The sequence below is a fragment of the Argopecten irradians genome, chromosome 2 (genome assembly GCF_041381155.1).
Source record: "Argopecten irradians isolate NY chromosome 2, Ai_NY, whole genome shotgun sequence".
NCBI classification, from domain to species: Eukaryota; Metazoa; Mollusca; class Bivalvia; order Pectinida; family Pectinidae; genus Argopecten; species Argopecten irradians.
Genome location: NC_091135.1, coordinates 53,599,366 through 53,621,444, shown reverse-complemented (window position 1 = coordinate 53,621,444; position 22,079 = coordinate 53,599,366). Strand labels below are relative to the sequence as shown.

Genomic DNA, 22,079 nt, shown 5'->3' with positions numbered 1-22,079 from the left:
ACATTCATTTAGGGAGACCTATCTACAACATTCATTCATAGGGGGGAGACCTATCTACAACATTCATTTAGGGAGTGGAGACCTATCTACAACATTCATTTAGGGGGGAGACCTATCTACAACATTCATTTAGGGAGGAGACCTATCTACAACATTCATTTAGGGAGGAGACCTATCTACAACATTCATTTAGGGAGGAGACCTATCTACAACATTCATTTAGGGGGGAGACCTATCTACAACATTCATTTAGGGAGGAGACCTATCTACAACATTCATTTAGGGAGGAGACCTATCTACAACATTCATTTAGTCAGGAGACCTATCTACAACATTCATTTAGGGAGGAGACCTATCTACAACATTCATTTAGGGAGGGAGACCTATCTACACTAACAGACAACATTCATTAGGGGGGTTAGACCTATCTACAACAATACACTTTAGGGAGAACTATCTTCATTTAGGGGGGAGACCTATCTACATTTGTACAACATTCATTTAGGGAGGAGACCTATCTATAAAATCAACATTCATTAGGAGGGAGGAGACCTATATCCAAATTCATTTAGGGGGTGGAGACCTATCTACAACATTCATTTAGGGAGGAGACCTATCTACAACACCTACATCATTTAGGGAGGAGACCTATCTACAACATTCATTTAGGGGGAAGACCTATCTAACAACATCAAATATTAAGGGAGGACCTATCTACAACATTCATTTAGGGGGGAGACCTATTTAGGGAGGAGACCTATCTACAACATTCATTTAGGGAGGAGACCTATCTACAACATTCATTTAGGGAGGAGACCTATCTACAACATTCATTTAGGGGGGAGACCTATCTACAACATTCATTTAGGGAGGAGACCTATCTACAACATTCATTTAGGGAGGAGACCTATCTACAACATTCATTTAGTCAGGAGACCCTATCTACAAGTTTGTAAACATTCATTTAGAGAATGGAGACCTATCTACAACATTCTTTAGGGAGGAGACCTTTCTACAACATTTTAGGGAGGAGACCGGTCTACAACATTCATTTAGGGAGGAGACCGGTCTACAACATTCATTTAGGTATCTACAACATTCATTTAAGGGGGGAGACCTATCTACAACATTCATTTAGGGGGGAGACCTATCTACCTATCTACAACATTCATTTAGGGGGAGACCTATCTACAACATTCATTTAGGGAGGAGACCTATTTAGGGAGGAGACCTATCTACAACATTCATTTAGGGGAGGAGACCTATCTATCTACAACATTCATTTAGGGGGGAGACCTATCTACAACATTCATTTAGGGGGAGACCTATCTACAACATTCATTTAGGGAGGAGACCTATCTACAACATTCATTTAGGGAGGAGACCTATCTACAACATTCATTTAGGGGGGAGACCTATCTACAACATTCATTTAGGGAGGAGACCTATCTACAACATTCATTTAGGGAGGAGACCTATCTACAACATTCATTTAGGGGGAGACCTATCTACAACATTCATTTAGGGAGGAGACCTATCTACAACATTCATTTAGGGAGGAGACCTATCTACAACATTCATTTAGGGAGGAGACCTATCTACAACATTCATTTAGGGAGGAGACCTATCTACAACATTCATTTAGGGAGGAGACCTATCTACAACATTCATTTAGGGAGGAGACCTATCTACAACATTCATTTAGGGAGGAGACCTATCTACAACATTCATTTAGGGAGGAGACCTATCTACAACATTCATTTAGGGAGGAGACCTATCTACAACATTCATTTAGGGAGGAGACCTATCTACAACATTCATTTAGGGAGGAGACCTATCTACAACATTCATTTAGGGGACTCTACAACATTCATTTAGGGAGGAGACCTATCTACAACATTCATTTAGGGAGGAGACCTATCTACAACATTCATTTAGGGAGGAGACCTATCTACAACATTCATTTAGGGAGGAGACCTATCTACAACATTCATTTAGGGAGGAGACCTATCTACAACATTCATTTAGGGAGGAGACCTATCTAAACATTCATTTAGGGAGGAGACCTATCTACAACATTCATTTAGGGAGGAGACCTATCTACAATATCCATTTAGGGAGGAGACCTATCTACAACATTCATTTAAGGGGCGGAGACTGAGCTACAACATTCATTAAGGAATAAATCGTATACTAAACGATTCATTGTTGGGAGAACAACCTACTACAACATTTATTTAGGGAGGAGACCTATCTACAACTATCATTTAGGGAGGAGACCTATCTACAACATTCACATTTAAAGACGTTGAAAGCGGACGAAAGATGCTTAACTATTACGCGAACATTCTCGTAGAGACAAACCTAAATTTTTTGAGAACTAAATGTCATTTCAGGGGGAGAACCTATCTACAACTAGCATTTAGGTGAGGAAACATTTTAAAATGATAAGAATCTACAGACATATTTTATTAACAGGGACGCTTGCAACGTGATGTTAAGTCAGATGACGCTATACAACAAATTCATTTAAGGAGGAGAACCTATTCTACAACATTTCATTTCCCATGACACACAAGCACGGTAATATTACCAACATAGCATTTAGGACGCTGTGACCTGTTACAACACGTTCATGTTTCAGGATACCTATCGTCAACATTCATAATAAGGATAGACCTTTAAGCCCTTCCTTATATGACATGTTGTTGTGTCAAATTCGCAAATACACTGATAAAAAGCATAGAATAAATGTCCAGAGTTTAAAACCTAAATATGTTTCTTTGACACCTCCGTCCATACAAGCCATGGCTTTTAGTGTTTCTTTGGTATCCGTCCATACAAGACCCTGGCTGTTATTGTTTCTTTGGTATCCGTCCATACAAGACCCTGGCTGTTAGTGTTTGTTTGGTATCCGTCCATACAAGACCCTGGCTGTTAGTGTTTGTTTGGTATCCGTCCATACAAGACTCTGGCTGTTGTGTTTGTTTGGTATCTGTCCATACAAGGCCCTGGCTGTTAGTGTGTGTTTGTTATCCGTCCATACCAGACCCTGGCTGTTAGTTTTTGTTTGTAATCCGTCCATACAAGACCCTGGCTGTTAGTGTTTCTTTGGTATCTGTCCATACAAAACCCTGGCTGTTAGTGATTGTTTGGTATCTGTCCATACAAAACCCTGGCTGTTAGTGATTGTTTGTTATCCGTCCATACAAGACCCTGGCTGTTAGTATACAGTTAAAGTTTCGGGTTGAGGGATATAGCAAGTTTCTGGTTTCCCGAGACTTGTCTATTTCCCGAGGCGGAGCCGAGGGAAATAGGCAAGTTCGAGGGAAACCGGAAACTTGTTATATCACTCAATCCCATACTTTAACTGTTTTAATATACCGATACATACAAAAGCTATGATTACACTAAAAATATATTTCTGTCATACGCTACATGTATATATTCCTGTCGCGTACGGCAATGGCCATTGGAGATTGAGATAATTTTACATTGTAATTGATCTACGTAATCTTCAAACATACAAATTATTCCGAGATGATAACTGTGAATCCATGTCCGTTTTGTTCTGCTTCTATTCAAACCGCAGGTTAAAATTTGATTCCGCTATGATTTCTCGATATTTCAACATTTATACCACTAGGCATAATACTAAATTTATATATAAATATTGTTGAAATTCCGAGACGTTAACCACTTACAGGTAGCCTAAATATATACATAACAACTGTACGTACATGTAAAATGTATTGTCCTCTGACCCTATTATATTACATTTATCACAAGCCTCTCACTTACAAGATAAACATGACGACGTGTTCGGTAACAGTTTACGATCGATACTAACGTCGTCTGAGTACGTCAACGGAGATGGCGTGATCGGTAACTAGCTCCGTCCAATTGTTACGTCACCTAGCAACTGATGGCGTGATCGGAAACAAGTCCCGCCCACCTCAAATCTGATTGGTTAAACGGAAATATCCGAGTGCAAGGGTGTGCTAGCTTCCAGGGGTGTGCTAGTTCGATGACTAACACACAGCTGAGAGAGGTTTTTGGAAAAAGCAGGTAGCTAGTTGATTTAACAAAGTATCTTTTATATAGTGTAAATAAAGTAGAGGTATATTAATGTTTGTTTGTTATCCGTCCATACAAGACCCTGGCTGTTAGTGTTTGTTTGCTATCCGTCCATACAAGACCCTGGCTATTAGTGTTTGCTTGGTATCCGTCCATACAAGACCCTGGCTGTTAGTGTTTGTTTGTTATCCGTCCATACAAGACCCTGGCTGTTAGTGTTTGTTTGGTATCCGTCCATACAAGACCCTGGCTGTTAGTGTTTGTTTGGTATCCGTCCATACAAGACCCTGGCTGTTAGTGTTTGTTTGGTATCCGTCCATACAAAACCCTGGCTGTTAGTGTTTCTTTGGTATCTGTCCATACAAGACCCTGGCTGTTAGTGTTTGTTTGTTATCCGTCCATACAAGACCCTGGCTGTTAGTGTTTGTTGGGTATCCGTCCATACAAAACCCTGGCTGTTAGTGTTTCTTTGGTATCCGTCCATACAAGACCCTAGCTGTTAGTGTTTTTTGACATCCGTCCATAGTAAATGGTTCCATGAAATCCTTACATTCAGGTTTTTTCCCCTGAATGTTATATAATCTGGCCTCTAAGGGCATTAACCTGGAAACAAGACAAAATTACGGTCGACGTTGTACGAGCATATTGTCTATGACGAATCATTAATTTTCACATGCTAACGATACTTCCGCCTGTGGATAAACTAAGAATACTAAACCACAGAATAAATCCCAAGGGGGTCACAGCATGGCTCACATGGTGTCAACCGATCCGTAAACTATCAGCATCAATCAGCTCCCCAGAGCTGATAGGTTGATGTTGGAGCGCCATAACGCTGGGATCTATCAGAGAGGCACTAATTGCAGTTTACTGCTCACAATTTAACATATGGTTCTGTTTTGATTATAAGATTAGTACTTAATAATTAGTAACAAAATCAATTCAAGACAGATATTTTACTTTATTTCACAACTTTATTTATTGATGAGCAATTAGATCAAATTTGCACCGCATTTTCATATCTGCTCATATGACAACAACACTACGTAAAACACTAAAATGTAATCTCCGGTATGGAAATTTTATTTAATATTGCCAGACATGCTAGATGTCGATTTATTCTGATTTCTACGAACTGGTTATGTGTATGAAACCGACAGTAGAAAAAATATTTCTCTTACTGAGGACAGGGATGTCCACAATTTTTTTTTTTTTTTTGCAACGATGGAGCAATGATAAGTCACGTCATCCTTGCATGCATTACTGACACTTCAATATAAGATACACAGTGTGGCAAATAGGTTATGAGAAAAAAATTCTTGTCTTTTGGAGTAAACCAGGCTATCTCAATCTTCAAAATAAGATTCTTAAACATCCGATAAATCCTAACAACTTGCGAATCTTAGCCGTCGGGATGAGTTTCTTGTGCTGCGCAACAAAGGGCTCGGGAGATTCTATATCATTCTCAATCATATTGAAATTTCTTGGCTTATAAGCACGAGGCTTGCAGGTGACAAGGTTACAAACCTTGCTGATTGTTTTGACCCCGTACCTTTTCTTATGAAAGGCACATATCAGATGCATAATATCTGAAGCAATGCCAACATAACAGACAAACTAAATAAAACTTTATGACGCTATCGACAATTTATGCACTGGTTATGCTGCAGGTACTAATAACGTTACGTAAATCTTATATAGCGTATAATTATTTCGTCATTTCTACAGTCACATATGTGTGTTGTTTACAATAAAAAAAGGATATAAGTAGACCCGTATGACAATAATAGCTGATGAGCACGAGAGATTTATGATCTGAAAGTGTACCTGGTTCGAGTTTTAGCCAGATAGTATTATCTAAATTTCCTATGATTTTCGCCTAAACAGTCGTCCACAGCAATATTTGTTTTATATGTAAATTCATTTTCATTGCATCTTTTTCAACACAAATGATACTTAAATTACCACACACTTTTTCTGGTTTTATTTTCTTCACAGTAGACAAAACTGAATCTGCCACGGCTAATGACGTCAGCAAGTTACATGACGATTTGTTCAGGGACTACCGGAAATCAGTCAGGCCCGTTCGGAACCAAGACGACGCAGTCATCCTGAACATCTCATTTTTCATCATTATGATACATGACTTGGTAAGTAGAAGGACATGTTTCCATCAGCCATATGTGTAGTTTCATGCCTATGGCATGCATTTAAATAGTAGACTACAGTACAGTATAATCACGGTAAAACAATATCTCTATCTGTCTCTAAGTGTGAAAATGGAAATAAGTCTATCTCAGAATACAAATAGCTGTTAATGCATTCGACTCTTCAGAATATTTGAAAATAAAACTATCAGAACATTTAATTTGACTTAGCGGTTAGCGTCATTAGATTCCATACTTGATGGATATTAGGAATCAGTCACGTGACTTAACGATATGTTCGATTTGATTACAGAACTCGAGTCGTTCTGAGGTGTGGTCGTTTGTTTGTTTTCAATAGGAAGGCCTTTTTTTAACTTATTTTTATAACTCAATATTTACAGCCGTATTAAATTTTGTTATATACATTTTCGTTGGTTTTCGTAGATGGTATACTATTTACAATACTAGAATGAGTTATTGTTTTATTCCTTGTTAGGATAAAGACAACAGGTCGTAAGCATTTTTGAAAAATAAAAAGCACCATGAAACTGTTATGAATTAAGCTTTCCGAATAATTCTTAATGCTCTTTGATGTTTTGAAATTAAATTCACGAATCGGAAAAGCTTTGAATGATTGATTATCAGTGACATTAATAATCATTTTTATTTGATCACTTTGATGAATCACCAACAACGTAGTCCAAGGGAGGCTCCAAGCCATACAGAATCGGAAATTAATAACCCATTAGAATCCTATATAACATCTTTCAATTTAACACACACAAATACTATAGTATATTCTTAAAATGAGTAATTCGTTTGCTTTGTTTAATCAATACCTGGCAACTGCTCCACAAAGAAAAAATGAGACAACTGGAAATGGTATTCATATAGCGATGGTTTTAAGATGATATAAACTACAAAACATTAGAAAGTATCGTAAAAATATCACAACATCAAACTAATCATAATTTATATTTAGGGTAACTTTTTTATATATAGTATAGGAAGTCGTTTTGCCACTTGCCCGATATATAATACAAAGTTCTATCTGTATATTACTAAAGAACACCTTATGTTTGTACAGCATCATAGGACATATAGATATAATACACTTTAAAGGCTATTTCGTCATTAAACACCTTACGTTGTCAATCTAATTATGATATATTTTTAACGACTGATTTGAAAAGATTTAGGATTTTTCATTATTTTGACTGAGCTATGTGACAACTAATGTCAGAGCAGATACATAAAACAGATGTAATTAAGGAGACTTTGAAGACTACAAGGTTAGTACTGATGTATGCGGGTGACTTAAACTACACCTATTTCAGGTGATTATAGAAGAACAGCTGTGACACAGAACATCTATGTTAACGTAACCCGCATCCTTTGAAGTTCCAGCTTTTGATTTATTTTTAATGCTGTTGGGTTAGGCTCTTTGGTTAGCCCTGCTGCACATTTGTAAGGACGGTACACAGAGAGTTAAGACTGAACACCAATGATAGTTCACACAATCTCTACACATTGAGAGTTAAGACTGAACACCGATGAAAGTTCACACAATCCCTACACATTGAGAGTTAAGACTGAACACCGATGATAGTTCACACAATCCCTACACATTGAGAGTTAAGACTGAACACCGATGATAGTTCACACAATCCCTACACATTGAGAGTTAAGACTGAACACCGATGATAGTTCACACAATCCCTACACATTGAGAGTTAAGACTGAACACCGATGATAGTTCACACAATCCCTACACATTGAGAGTTAAGACTGAACACCGATGATAGTTCACACAATCCTACACATTGAGAGTTAAGACTGAACACCGATGATAGTTCACACAATCCCTACACATTGAGAGTTAAGACTGAACACCGATGATAGTTCACACAATGCCTACACATTGAGAGTTAAGACTGAACACCAATGATAGTTAATACAATCCCAACACATTGAGAGTTAAGACTGAACACCGATGATAGTTCACACAATCTCTACACATTGAGAGTTAAGACTGAACACCGATGATAGTTCACACAATCCCTACACATTGAGAGTTAAGACTGAACACCGATGATAGTTCACACAATCCCTACACATTGAGAGTTAAGACTGAACACCGATGATAGTTCACACAATCCCTACACATTGAGAGTTAAGACTGAACACCAATGATAGTTCACACAAATCTCTACACATTGAGAGTTAAGACTGAACACCGATGATAGTTCACACAATCCCTACACATTGAGAGTTAAGACTGAACACCGATGATAGTTCACACAATCTCTACACATTGAGAGTTAATTAGACTGAACACCGATGATAGTTACACAATCCCTACACATTGAGAGTTAAGACTGAACACCGATGATAGTTAACACAATCTCTACACATTGAGAGTTAAGACTGAACACCGATGATAGTTAACACAATCTCTACACATTGAGAGATTGAACACAATGTTCACAATCTCCACAATGAGAGTTAAGACTGAACACCATGTGTTCAAAATTACACATTAGATTACACTTCACAATGTAGTTAGATGACCATTGGTGTTCAACAATCCTGATTAACTTACACTCGATGTGTGTGTAGAGATTGTGTGAACTATCATCGGTGTTCAGTCTTAACTCCAATGTGTAGAGATTGTATGAACTATCATCGGTGTTCAATCTTAACTCTCAATGTGTAGAGATTGTGTGAACTATCATCGGTGTTCAGTCTTAACTCTCAATGTGTAGAGATTGTGTGAACTGTCATCGGTGTTCAGTCTTAACTTTCATGTGTAGAGATTGTGTAACTATCATCGGTGTTCAGTCTTAACTCCCAATGTGTAGAGATTGTGTGAACTATCATCGGTGTTCAGTCTTAACTCTCAATGTGTTAGAGATTGTGTTAACTATCATCGGTGTTCAGTCTTAACTCTCAATGTGTAGAGATTGTGTTAACTGTCATCGGTGTTACAGTTTAACTCTCAAGTGTGTATAGAGATTGTGTTAACTTTCATCGGTGTTCAGTCTTAACTTTCAGTGTGTAGAGATTGTGTGTAACTATTATCGGTGTTCAGTCTTAACTCACAATGTGTAGAGATTGTGTTAACTATCATCGGTGTTCAGTCTTAACTCTCAATGTGTAGAGATTGTGTAAACTTCATTATCGGTGTTCAGTCTTAACTCTCAATGTGTAAGGGAGATTGTGTTAACTATCATCGGTGTTCAGTCTTAATTCTCAATATGTAGAGATTGTGTTAACTATCATCGGTGTTCAGTCTTTAACTCTCAAGGTGTAGAGATTGTGTGAACTATTATCGATGTTCAGTCTTAACACACAATGTGTAGAGATGGTGTTAACTGTCATTGTTGTTCAGTCTTAAGATTGTGTTAACCCTTTCGCAAATCTCAATGTGTAGAGATTGTGTGAACTATCATCGGTGTTCAGTCTTAACTCTCAATGTGTAGAGATTGTGTTAACTATCATCGGTGTTCAATCTTAACTCTCATTGTTGTAGACATTGTGTGATGAATTATCATCGGTGTTCAGTCTTAACTCTCAGTGCGAAGAGATTGTGTTAACTCTCAATGTGTAGAAATTGATGTGAAACTATCATCGGGTTCAGTCTTACTCTCAGTGTGAAGAGATTGCTGTTAACGCTCAAATGTGTAGAGATTGTCAGTGATTATCATCGGTGTTCATGTGTAAAAAACTATCAATGTGTAGAGTTTGTGTTAACTGTTCAATCGGTGTTCAGTTTTTATAACTCTCAATGTGTTAGAGATTGTAGTTAACTATCATCGGTGTTCTGATTTTAACATCTCAATGTGTAGAGATTGCATGTAACTGTCATCGGTGTTCAGTCTTAACTCTCAATGTGTAGAGATTGGTGTTCAAACTGATGGTCAGTCTTTATCTCTCAAGAGATTGTGTGAATTATCATTGGTGTATCTGTCTTAACTCTCTGTGTGTAGAGATTGTGTTAACTAGTCATCGGTGTTCAGTCTTAAACTCTCAATGTGTAGAGATTAGTGTGAACTATCAATGGTGTGTTCAGTTCTTAACTCTCAATGTGTAGAGATTGTGTGAATCTATAATCGGTGTCAGTCTTAACTCTCAGAAGTGTGTGTAGAGATTATGTGTTATCAATCATCGGTGTTCAGTCTTAACTCTCAATGTGTAGAGATTGTGTTAACTATCATCGGTGTTCAGTCTTAACTCCCAATGTGTAGAGATTGTGTTAACTATCATCGGTGTTCAGTCTTAACTCTCAATGTGTAGAGATTGTGTTAACTATCATCGGTGTTCAGTCTTAACTCTCAATGTGTAGAGATTGTGTTAACTATCATCGGTGTTCAGTCTTAACTCTCAATGTGTAGAGATTGTGTTAACTATCATCGGTGTTCAGTCTTAACTCTCAATGTGTAGAGATTGTGTTAACTATCATCGGTGTTCAGTCTTAACTCTCAATGTGTAGAGATTGTGTTAACTGTCATCGGTGTTCAGTCTTAACTCTCAATGTGTAGAGATTGTGTTTAGTAGAAAATTCTCGGTTGTTCAGTCTTAACTCTCAATGTGTAGATATTGTGTTAACTGTCATCGGTGTTCAGTCTTAACTCTCAATGTGTAGAGATTGTGTTAACTATCATCGGTGTTCAGTCTTAACTCACAATGTGTAGAGATTGTGTTAACTATTATCGGTGTTCAGTCTTAACTCTCAATGTGTAGAGATTGTGTTAACTGTTATCGGTGTTCAGTCTTAACTCTCAATGTGTAGAGATTGTGTTAACTATCATCGGTGTTCAGTCTTAACTCTCAATGTGTAGAGATTGTGTGAATTATCATCGGTGTTCAGTCTTAACTCTCAATGTGTAGAGATTGTGTTTACTGTCATCGGTGTTCAGTCTTAACTCTCAATATGTAGATATTGTGTTAATATCATCGGTGTTCAATCTTAACTCCAATGTAAAGATATTGTGTTAACTATCATCGGTGTTCAGTCTTAACTCTCAATGTGTAGAGATTGTGTTAACTATCATTGGTGTTCAGTCTTAACTCTCAATGTGTAGAGATTGTGTTAACTATCATCGGTGTTCAGTCTTAACTCTCAATGTGTAGAGATTGTGTTAACTATCATCGGTGTTCAGTCTTAACTCCCAATGTGTAGAGATTGTGTGAATTATCATCGGTGTTCAGTCTTAACTCTCAGTGTGAAGAGATTGTGTTAACTCCCAATGTGTAGAGATTGTGTGAACTATCATCGGTGTTCAGTCTTAACTCTCAATGTGTAGAGATTGTGTTAACTATCATCGGTGTTCAGTCTTAACTCTCAATGTGTAGAGATTGTGTTAACTATCATCGGTGTTCAGTCTTAACTCTCAATGTGTAGAGATTGTGTTAACTATCATCGGTGTTCAGTCTTAACTCTCAATGTGTAGAGATTGTGTTAACTGTCATTGGTGTTCAGTTCTTAACTCTCAATGTGTAGTAGATTGTGTTAGAACTATCATCGGTGTTCAGTCTTAAACTCTCAAATGTGTAGAGATTGTGTTAACTATCATCGGTGTTCAGTCTTAACTCTCTCAATGTGTAGAGATTTGTGTTAACTATTTTTCGGTGTTCAGTCTTAACTCTCAATGTGTGTAGAGATTGTGTTGAATTATCATCGTGTTAACTCATGATGTGTCTTAACTTCTCAATGTGTAGAGATTGTGTTAACTATTATCGAATGTTCAGTCTTTAACTCTCAATGTGTAGAGATTGTGTGTTTAACTATCATCAGGTGTTCAGTCTTAACTCTCAATGTGTAGAGATTATGTTAACTATTATCGGTGTTCAGTCTTAACTCTCAATGTGTAGAGATTATGTTAACTATCATCGGTGTTCAGTCTTAACTCTCAATGTGTAGAGATTGTGTTAACTAGCATCGGTGTTCAGTCTTAACTCTCAATGTGTAGGGATTGTGTTAACTGTCATCGGTGTTCAGTCTTAACTCTCAATGTGTAGAGATTATGTGTAACTAACTCATCGGTGTTTCATCCAGTGTGTATCAGTCTTAACTCTCAATGTGTAGAGATTGTGTTAACTATCATCGGTGTTCAGTCTTAACTCTCAATGTGTAGAGATTGTGTTAACTATCATCGGTGTTCAGTCTTAACTCTCAATGTGTAGAGATTGTGTTAACTATCATCGGTGTTCAGTCTTAACTCTCAATGTGTAGAGATTGTGTTAACTATCATCGGTGTTCAGTCTTAACTCTCAATGTGTAGAGATTGTGTGAACTATCATCGGTGTTCAGTCTTAACTCTCAATGTGTAGAGATTGTGTTAACTATCATCGGTGTTCAGTCTTAACTCTCAATGTGTAGAGATTGTGTTAACTATCATTGGTGTTCAGTCTTAACTCTCAATGTGTAGAGATTGTGTTAACTATCATCGGTGTTCAGTCTTAACTCTCAATGTGTAGAGATTGTGTTAACTGTCATTGGTGTTCAGTCTTAACTCTCAATGTGTAGAGATTGTGTTAACTATCATCGGTGTTTCAGTCTTAACTCTCAATGTGTAGAGATTGTGTTAACTATCATCGGTGTTCAGTCTTAACTCTCAATGTTAGGATGTTCAGTCTTAACTTTACTCTCAATGTGTAGAGATTGTGTTTAACTGTCATCGGTGTTCAGTCTTAACTCTCAATGTGTAGAGATTGTGTTAACTGTCATCGGTGTTCAGTCTTAACTCTCAATGTGTAGAGATTGTGTTAACTATCATCGGTGTTCAGTCTTAACTCTCAATGTGTAGAGATTGTGTTAACTATCATCGGTTTTCAGTCTTAACTCTCAATGTGTAGAGATGGTGTTAACTGTTATCGGTGTTCAGTCTTAACTCTCAATGTGTAGAGATTGTGTTAACTATCATCGGTGTTCAATCTTAACTCCCAATGTGTAGAGATTGTGTGAATTATCATCGGTTTTCAGTCTTAACTCTCAATGTGTAGAGATGGTGTTAAGTGTTATCGGTGTTCAGTCTTAACTCTCAATGTGTAGAGATTATGTTAACTATTATCGGTGTTCAGTCTTAACTCACAATGTGTAGAGATGGTGTTAACTGTTATCGGTGTTCAGTCTTAACTCAAAATGTGTAGAGATTATGTTAACTATTATCGGTGTTCAGTCTTAACTCACAATGTGTAGAGATGGTGTTAACTGTTATCGGTGTTCAGTCTTAACTCTCAATGTGTAGAGATTATGTTAACTATCATCGGTGTTCAGTCTTAACTCTCAATGTGTAGAGATTGTGTTAACTATCATCGGTGTTCAGTCTTAACTCTCAATGTGTAGAGATTGTGTTAACTATCATCGGTTTTCAGTCTTAACTCTCAATGTGTAGAGATGGTGTGAACTGTTATCGGTGTTCAGTCTTAACTCTCAATGTGTAGAGATTGTGTTAACTATCATCGGTGTTCAATTTTTAACTCCCATGTGTAGAGATTGTGTGAACTTATCATCGGATTGTGTTAACTCTCAGTGTGTAGATTTGTGTTAATCCAATGTGTAGAGATTGTGTGAACTATCATCTGTTTCAGTCTTAACTCTCAATGTGTAGAGATTGTGTTAACTATTATCGGTGTTCAGTCTTAACTCTCAATGTGTAGAGATTGTGTGTTAACTAATCATCGGTGTTCAGTCTTAACATTAACTCACAATGTGTAGAGATTGTGTTAACTGTTATCGGTGTTATCAGTCTTAACTCTCAATGTGTAGAGATTGTGTTAACTATTATCGGTGTTCAGTCTTAACTCTCAATGTGTAGAGATTATGTTAACTATAATCGGTGTTCAGTCTTAACTCACAATGTGTAGAGATTGTGTTAACTATCATCGGTTTTCAGTCTTAACTCTCAATGTGTAGAGATTGTGTTAAATCATCGTCGTGTTCAGTCTTAACTTCACAATGTGTAGAGATTTGTGATAACTACTGCAAAAAGGTGTTCAGTCTTAACTCACAATGGTAGAGATTGTGTGCTAACTGTTATCGGTGTTCAGTCTTAACTCTCAATGTGTAGAGATTGTTAATTAACTTATCGGTGTTCAGTCTTAACTCTCAATGTGTAGAGATTGTGTGAACTATCATCGGTGTTCAGTCTTAATTCTCAATGTGTAGAGATTATGTTAACTATTATCGGTGTTCAGTCTTAACTCTCAATGTGTAGAGATTGTGTGAACTATCATCGGTGTTCAGTCTTAACTCTCAATGTGTAGAGATTGTGTTAACTATCATCGGTGTTCAGTCTTAACTCTCAATGTGTAGAGATTGTGTTAACTATTATCGGTGTTCAGTCTTAACTCTCAATGTGTAGAGATTGTGTTAACTGTTATCGGTGTTCAGTCTTAACTCTCAATGTGTAGAGATTGTGTTAACTATCATCGGTGTTCAGTCTTAACTCTCAATGTGTAGAGATTGTGTTAACTATCATCGGTGTTCAGTCTTAACTCTCAATGTGTAGAGATTGTGTTAACTGTTATCGGTGTTCAGTCTTAACTCTCAATGTGTAGAGATTGTGTTAACTATCATCGGTGTTCAGTCTTAACTCTCAATGTGTAGAGATTGTGTTAACTAGCATCGGTGTTCAGTCTTAACTCTCAATGTGTAGAGATTGTGTTAACTGTCATCGGTGTTCAGTCTTAAATCTCAATGTGTAGAGATGGTGTTAACTATTATCGGTGTTCAGTCTTAACTCTCAATGTGTAGAGATTGTGTTAACTATCATCGGTGTTCAGTCTTAACTCTCAATGTGTAGAGATTATGTTAACTATTATCGGTGTTCAGTCTTAACTCACAATGTGTAGAGATGGTGTTAACTGTTATCGGTGTTCAGTCTTAACTCTCAATGTGTAGAGATTATGTTAACTATCATCGGTGTTCAGTCTTAACTCACAATGTGTAGAGATTGTGTTAACTATTATCGGTGTTCAGTCTTAACTCTCAATGTGTAGAGATTGTGTTAACTATCATCGGTGTTCAGTCTTAACTCTCAATGTGTAGAGATTGTGTGAACTATCATCGGTGTTCAGTCTTAACTCTCAGGTGTGTAGAGATGATGTTAAACTATCATCGGTGTTCAGTCTTAACTCTCAATGTGTAGAGATTGTGTTAACTATCATCGGTGTTCAGTCTTAACTCTCAATGTGTAGAGATTGTGTTAACTATCATCGGTGTTCAGTCTTAACTCTCAATGTGTAGAGATTGTGTGAATTATCATCGGTGTTCAGTCTTAACTCTCAGTGTGTAGAGATTGTGTGAATTATCATCGGTGTTCAGTCTTAACTCTCAATGTGTAGAGATTGTGTTAACTATCATCGGTGTTCAGTCTTAACTCTCAATGTGTAGAGATTGTGTGAACTATCATCGGTGTTCAGTCTTAACTCTCAATGTGTAGAGATTGTGTTAACTATCATCGGTGTTCAGTCTTAACTCTCAATGTGTAGAGATTGTGTTAACTATTATCGGTGTTCAGTCTTAACTCTCAATGTGTAGAGATTGTGTGAACTATCATCGGTGTTCAGTCTTAACTCTCAATGTGTAGAGATTGTGTTAACTATTATCGGTGTTCAGTTTTAACTCTCAATGTGTAGAGATTGTGTTTAACTATCATCGGTGTTCAGTCTTAACTCTCAATGTGTAGAGATTGTGTTAACTATCATCGGTGTTCAGTCTTAACAGTCTTAAACTCTCAATGTGTAGAGATTGTGTTAACTATCATCGGTGTTCAGTCTTAACTCTCAATGTGTAGAGATTGTGTTAACTATCATCGGTGTTCAGTCTTAACTCTCAATGTGTAGAGATTGTGTTAACTGTCATCGGTGTTCAGTCTTAACTCTCAATGTGTAGAGATTGTGTTAACTATCATCGGTGTTCAGTCTTAACTCCCAAGGTGTAGAGATTGAAGTGTGAACTATCAATCGGTGGTTCAGTCTTTAACTCTCAGTGTGAAGAGATTGTGTTAAAATACTATCAATATCATCGGTGTTCAATCTTAACTCTCAATGTGTAGAGATTGTGTGAACTATCATCGGTGTTCAGTCTTAACTCTCAATGTGTAGAGATTGTGTTAACTATCATCGGTGTTCAGTCTTAACTCTCAATGTGTAGAGATGGTGTTAACTGTTATCGGTGTTCAGTCTTAACTCTCAATGTGTAGAGATTGTGTTAACTATTATCGGTGTTCAGTCTTAACTCACAATGTGTAGAGATTGTGTTAACTATTATCGGTGTTCAGTCTTAACTCTCAATGTGTAGAGATTGTGTTAACTATCATCGGTGTTCAGTCTTAACTCTCAATGTGTAGAGATTGTGTTAACTCCCAATGTGTAGAGATTGTGTGAACTATCATCGGTGTTCAGTCTTAACTCTCAATGTGTAGAGATTGTGTTAACTGTCATCGGTGTTCAGTCTTAACTCTCAATGTGTAGAGATTGTGTTAACTATCATCGGTGTTCAGTCTTAACTCTCAATGTGTAGAGATTGTGTTAACTATCATCGGTGTTCAGTCTTAACTCTCAATGTGTAGAGATTGTGTTAACTGTCATTGGTGTTCAGTCTTAACTCTCAATGTGTAGATATTGTGTTAACTGTCATCGGTGTTCAGTCTTAACTCACAATGTGTAGAGATTGTGTTAACTATCTGTCATTGGTGTTCAGTCTTAACTCTCAATGTGTAGATATTGTGTTAACTGTCATTGTGTTCAGTCTTAACTCTCAATGTGTAGAGATTGTGTTAATTATCATCGGTGTTCAGTCTTAACTCTCAATGTGTAGAGATTGTGTTAACTATTATCGGTGTTCAGTCTTAACTCTCAATGTGTAGAGATTGTGTTAACTATCATCGGTGTTCAGTCTTAACTCTCAATGTGTAGAGATTGTGTTAACTGTATCATCGGTGTTCAGTCTTAAACTCTCAATGTGTAGAGATTGTGTGAATTATCATCGGTGTTCAGTCTTAACTCTCAATGTGTAGAGATGAGTGAATTATCATCGGTTTTCAGTTCTGTTAACTCTCAATGTGTAGAGATTGTGTTAAACTGTATCATCGGTGTTCAGTCTTAACTCTCAATGTGTAGAGATTGTGTGAACTATCATCGGTGTTCAGTCTTAACTCTCAATGTGTAGAGATTGTGTGTGAACTATTATCGGTGTTCAGTCTTAACTCTCAATGTGTAGAGATTGTGTTAACTATTATCGGTGTTCAGTCTTAACTCTCAATGTGTAGAGATTGTGTTTAACTGTTATCGGTGTTCAGTCTTAACTCTCAATGTGTAGAGATGTGTTAACTATTATCGATGTTCAGTCTTAACTCACAATGTGTAGAGATTATGTTAACTATTATCGGTGTTCAGTCTTAACTCACAATGTGTAGAGATTAGTGTTAACTATCGTTATCGGTGTTCAGTCTTAACTCTCAATGTGTAGAGATTATGTTAACTATTATCGGTGTTCAGTCTTAACTCACAATGTGTAGAGATGGTGTTAACTGTTATCGGTGTTCAGTCTTAACTCTCAATGTGTAGAGATTATGTTAACTATCGTCGGTGTTCAGTCTTAAACTCACAATGTGTAGAGATTGTGTTAACTAGCATCGGTATTCAGTCTTAACTCACAATGTGTAGAGATTGTGTTAACTAGTCATCGGTGTTCAGTCTTAACTTCAATGTGTAGAGATTGTGTTCATCATCGGTGTTCAGTCTTAACTCTCAATGTGTAGAGATTGTATTAACTATCATCGGTGTTCAGTCTTAAATCACAATGTGTAGAGATTGTGTTAACTAGCATCGGTGTTCAGTCTTAACTTTCAATGTGTAGAGATTGTGTTAACTAGCATCGGTGTTCAGTCTTAACTCTCAATGTGTAGGGATTGTGTGAACTATCATCGGTGTTCAGTCTTAACTCTCAATGTGTAGAGATTGTGTTAACTGTCATCGGTGTTCAGTCTTAACTCTCAATGTGTAGAGATTGTGTGAATTAACATTGGTGTTCAGTCTTAACTCTCAGTGTGAGAGATTGTGTTAACTATTATCGGTGTTCAGTCTTAACTCTCAGTGTGTAGAGATTGTGTTAACTGTCATTGGTGTTCAGTCTTAACTCTCAATGTGTAGAGATTGTGTGAACTATCATTGGTGTTCAGTCTTAACTCTCAATGTGTAGAGATTGTGTTAACTATCATCGGTGTTCAGTCTTAAATCTCAATGTGTAGAGATTGTGTGAACTATCATCGGTGTTCAGTCTTAACTCTCAATGTGTAGAGATTGTGTTAACTGTCATCGGTGTTCAGTTTTAACTCTCAATGGTTATAGATTGTGTTAACTATTATCGGTGTTCAGTCTTAACTCCCAATGTGTAGAGATTGTGTTAACTATCATCGATGTTCAGTCTTAACTCACAATGTGTAGAGATTGTGTGTTAACTATTATCGTGTTCAGTCTTAACTCTCAATGTGTAGAGATTGTGTTAACTATTATCGGTGTTCAGTCTTAACTCTCAATGTGTAGAGATTGTGTTAACTATCATCGTTGTTCAATCTTAACTCTCAATGTGTAGAGATTGTGTTAACTATTATCGATGTTCAGTCTTAACTCTCAATGTGTAGAGATTGTGTTAACTATCATCGGTGTTCAGTCTTAACTCTCAATACGTGTAGAGATTGTGTTAACTGTCATCGGTGTTCAGTCTTAACTCTCAGTGTGTAGAGATTGTGTGAACTATTATCGATGTTCAGTCTTAACTCTCAATGTGTAGAGATTGTGTGAATTATCATTGGTGTTCAGTCTTAACTCTCAGTGTGTAGAGATTGTGTTAACTAGCATCGGTGTTCAGTCTTAAATATCAATGTGTAGAGATTGTGTGAACTATCATGGTGTTCAGTCTTAACTCCCAATGTGTAGAGATTGTGTGAATTAGATCGGTGTTCAGTCTTAACTCTCAAGTGTGTAGAGATTGTGTTAACTCCCATGTGTAGAGATTTGTGATCATCGGTGTTCAGTCTTAACTCTCAATGTGTAGAGATTGTGTTAACTATCATCGGTGTTCAGTCTTAACTCTCAATGTGAGAGTTTGAGTGAATTACATTGTGTTAGTCTTAACTTTCATGTGAAGAGATTGTGTTAATTCCAAATTAGAGATTGTGTGAACTATCATCGGTGTTAGTCTTAACTCTCAATGTGTAGAGATTGTGTTAACTGTCATCGGTGTTCAGTTTTAACTCTCAATGTGTAGAGATTGTGTTAACTATTATCGGTGTTCAATCTTAACTCCCAATGTAAAGAGATTGTGTGAATTAACATGGTGTTCAGTCTTAACTCTCAGTGTGTAGAGATTGTGTTTAATGTCATTGGTGTTCAGTCTTAACTCTCAAAGTGTAGAGATTGTGTGAATTATCATTGGTGTTTAGTTTTAACTCTGAGTGGGTAGAGATTGTGTTAACTATCATCGGTGTTTAGTCTAACTCTCAGTGTGAAGAGATTGTGTTAACTCCCAATGTGTAGAGATTGTGTGAACTATCATCGGTGTTCAGTCTTAACTCTCAATGTGTAGAGATTGTGTTAACTGTCATCGGTGTTCAGTTTTAACTCTCAATGTGTAGAGATTGTGTTAACTGTCATCGGTGTTCAGTCTTAACTCTCAATGTGTAGAGATTGTGTTAACTGTCATCGGTGTTCAGTCTTAACTCTCAATGTGTAGAGATTGTGTTAACTATTATCGGTGTTCAGTCTTAACTCTCAATGTGTAGAGAGATTGTGTTAACTAACTCTCAATGTGTAGAGATTGTGTTAACTATCATCGGTGTTCAGTCTTAACTCTCAATGTGTAGAGATTATGTTAACTATCATCGTTGTTCAGTCTTAACTCTCAATGTGTAGAGATTGTGTAAACTATTATCGGTGTTCAGTCTTAACTCTCAATGTGTAGAGATTGTGTTAACTATCATCGGTATTCAGTCTTAACTCTCAATAGTAGAGATTGTGTGAACTATCATCGGTGTTCAGTCTTAAACTCTCAGTGTGTAGAGATGGTGTTAACTATTATCGATGTTCAGTCTTAACTCTCAATGTGTAGAGATTGTGTGAATTATCATTGGTGTTCAGTCTAAACTTTCAGTGTGCAGAGATTGTGTTAACTAGCATCGGTGTTCAGTCTTAAATATCAATGTGTAGGGATTTTGTGAACTATCAATGGTGTTCAGTCTTAACTCCCAATGTGTAGAGATTGTGTGAATTAGGATCGGTGTTCAGTCTTAACTCTTAGTGTGTAGAGATTGTGGTAACTCCCAATGTGTAGAGATTTTGTGAACTATCATCGGTGTTCAGTCTTAATTCTCAATATGTAGAGATTATGTTAACTATCATCGGTGTTCAGTTTTAACTCTCAAGGTGTAGAGATTGAGTGAATTATCATCGGTGTTCAGTCTTAACTCTCAGTGTGAGAAATTGTGTTAACTTCATTGGTGTTCAGTCTTAACTCTCAATGTGTAGAGATTGTGTGAACTATCATCGGTGTTCAGTCTTAACTCTCAATGTGTAGAGATTGTGTTAACTGTCATCGGTGTTCAGTTTTAACTCTCATTGTGTAGAGATTGTGTTAACTATCATCGGTGTTCAGTTTTAACTCTCAATGTGTAGAGATTGTGTTAACTGTCATCGGCGTTCAGTCTTAACTCTCAATGTGTAGATATTGTGTTAACTATCATTGGTGTTCAGTCTTAACTCTCAATGTGTAGAGATTGTGTTAATTGTCATTGGTGTTCAGTCTTAACTCTCAATGTGTAGAGATTGTGTTAACTGTCATTGGTGTTCAGTCTTAACTCTCAATGTGTAGAGATTGTGTTAACTGTCATTGGTGTTCAGTCTTAACTCTCAATGTGTAGAGATTGTGTTAACTGTCATTGGTGTTCAGTCTTAACTCTCAATGTGTAGAGATTGTGTTAACTATCATTGGTGTTCAGTCTTAACTCTCAATGTGTAGATATTGTGTTAACTGTCATTGGTGTTCAGTCTTAACTCTCAATGTGTAGAGATTGTGTTAACTATCATTGGTGTTCAGTCTTAACTCTCAATGTGTAGAGATTGTGTTAACTGTCATTGGTGTTCAGTCTTAACTCTCAATGTGTAGAGATTGTGTTAACTATCATCGGTGTTCAGTCTTAACTCTCAATGTGTAGAGATTGTGTTAACTCTCTCAATGTGTAATTGTGTTAACTGTCATTGGTGTTCAGTCTTAACTCTCAATGTGTAGAGATTGTGTTAACTGTCATCGGTGTTCAGTCTTAACTCTCAATGTGTAGAGATTGTGTTAACTATCATCGGTGTTCAGTCTTAACTCTCAATGTGTAGAGATTGTGTTAACTGTCATTGGTGTTCAGTCTTAACTCTCAATGTGTAGAGATTGTGTTAACTGTCATCGGTGTTCAGTCTTAACTCTCAATGTGTAGAGATTGTGTTAACTGTCATCGGTGTTCAGTCTTAACTCTCAATGTGTAGAGATTGTGTTAACTGTCATTGGTGTTCAGTCTTAACTCTCAATGTATAGAGATTATGTTAACTGTCATTGGTGTTCAGTCTTAACTCTCAATGTGTAGAGATTGTGTTAACTGTCATTGGTGTTCAGTCTTAACTCTCAATGTGTAGAGATTGTGTTAACTATCATCGGTGTTCAGTCTTAACTCTCAATGTGTAGAGATTGTGTGAACTTATCTCATAAGTAGAGATTGGTGTTCAGTCTTAACTCTCAATGTGTAGAGATTGTGTTAACTGTCATCGGTGTTCAATCTTAACTCCCAATGTAAAGAGATTGTGTGA

General features: G+C 37.0%; 1 protein-coding gene across 1 annotated transcript in view; it reads left to right on the top strand.

Annotated features, from left to right (window-relative positions):
• The window catches only part of LOC138315937 (neuronal acetylcholine receptor subunit alpha-7-like), a 72,993-nt gene that overhangs the window by 14,743 nt on the left and 36,171 nt on the right, over positions 1 to 22,079 (top strand). Inside the window, exon 2 of the mRNA XM_069257355.1 lies at positions 6,076 to 6,227. Coding sequence (XP_069113456.1) covers positions 6,076 to 6,227 — 152 coding nt within the window. The remainder of the gene's footprint in view (positions 1 to 6,075; positions 6,228 to 22,079) is intronic.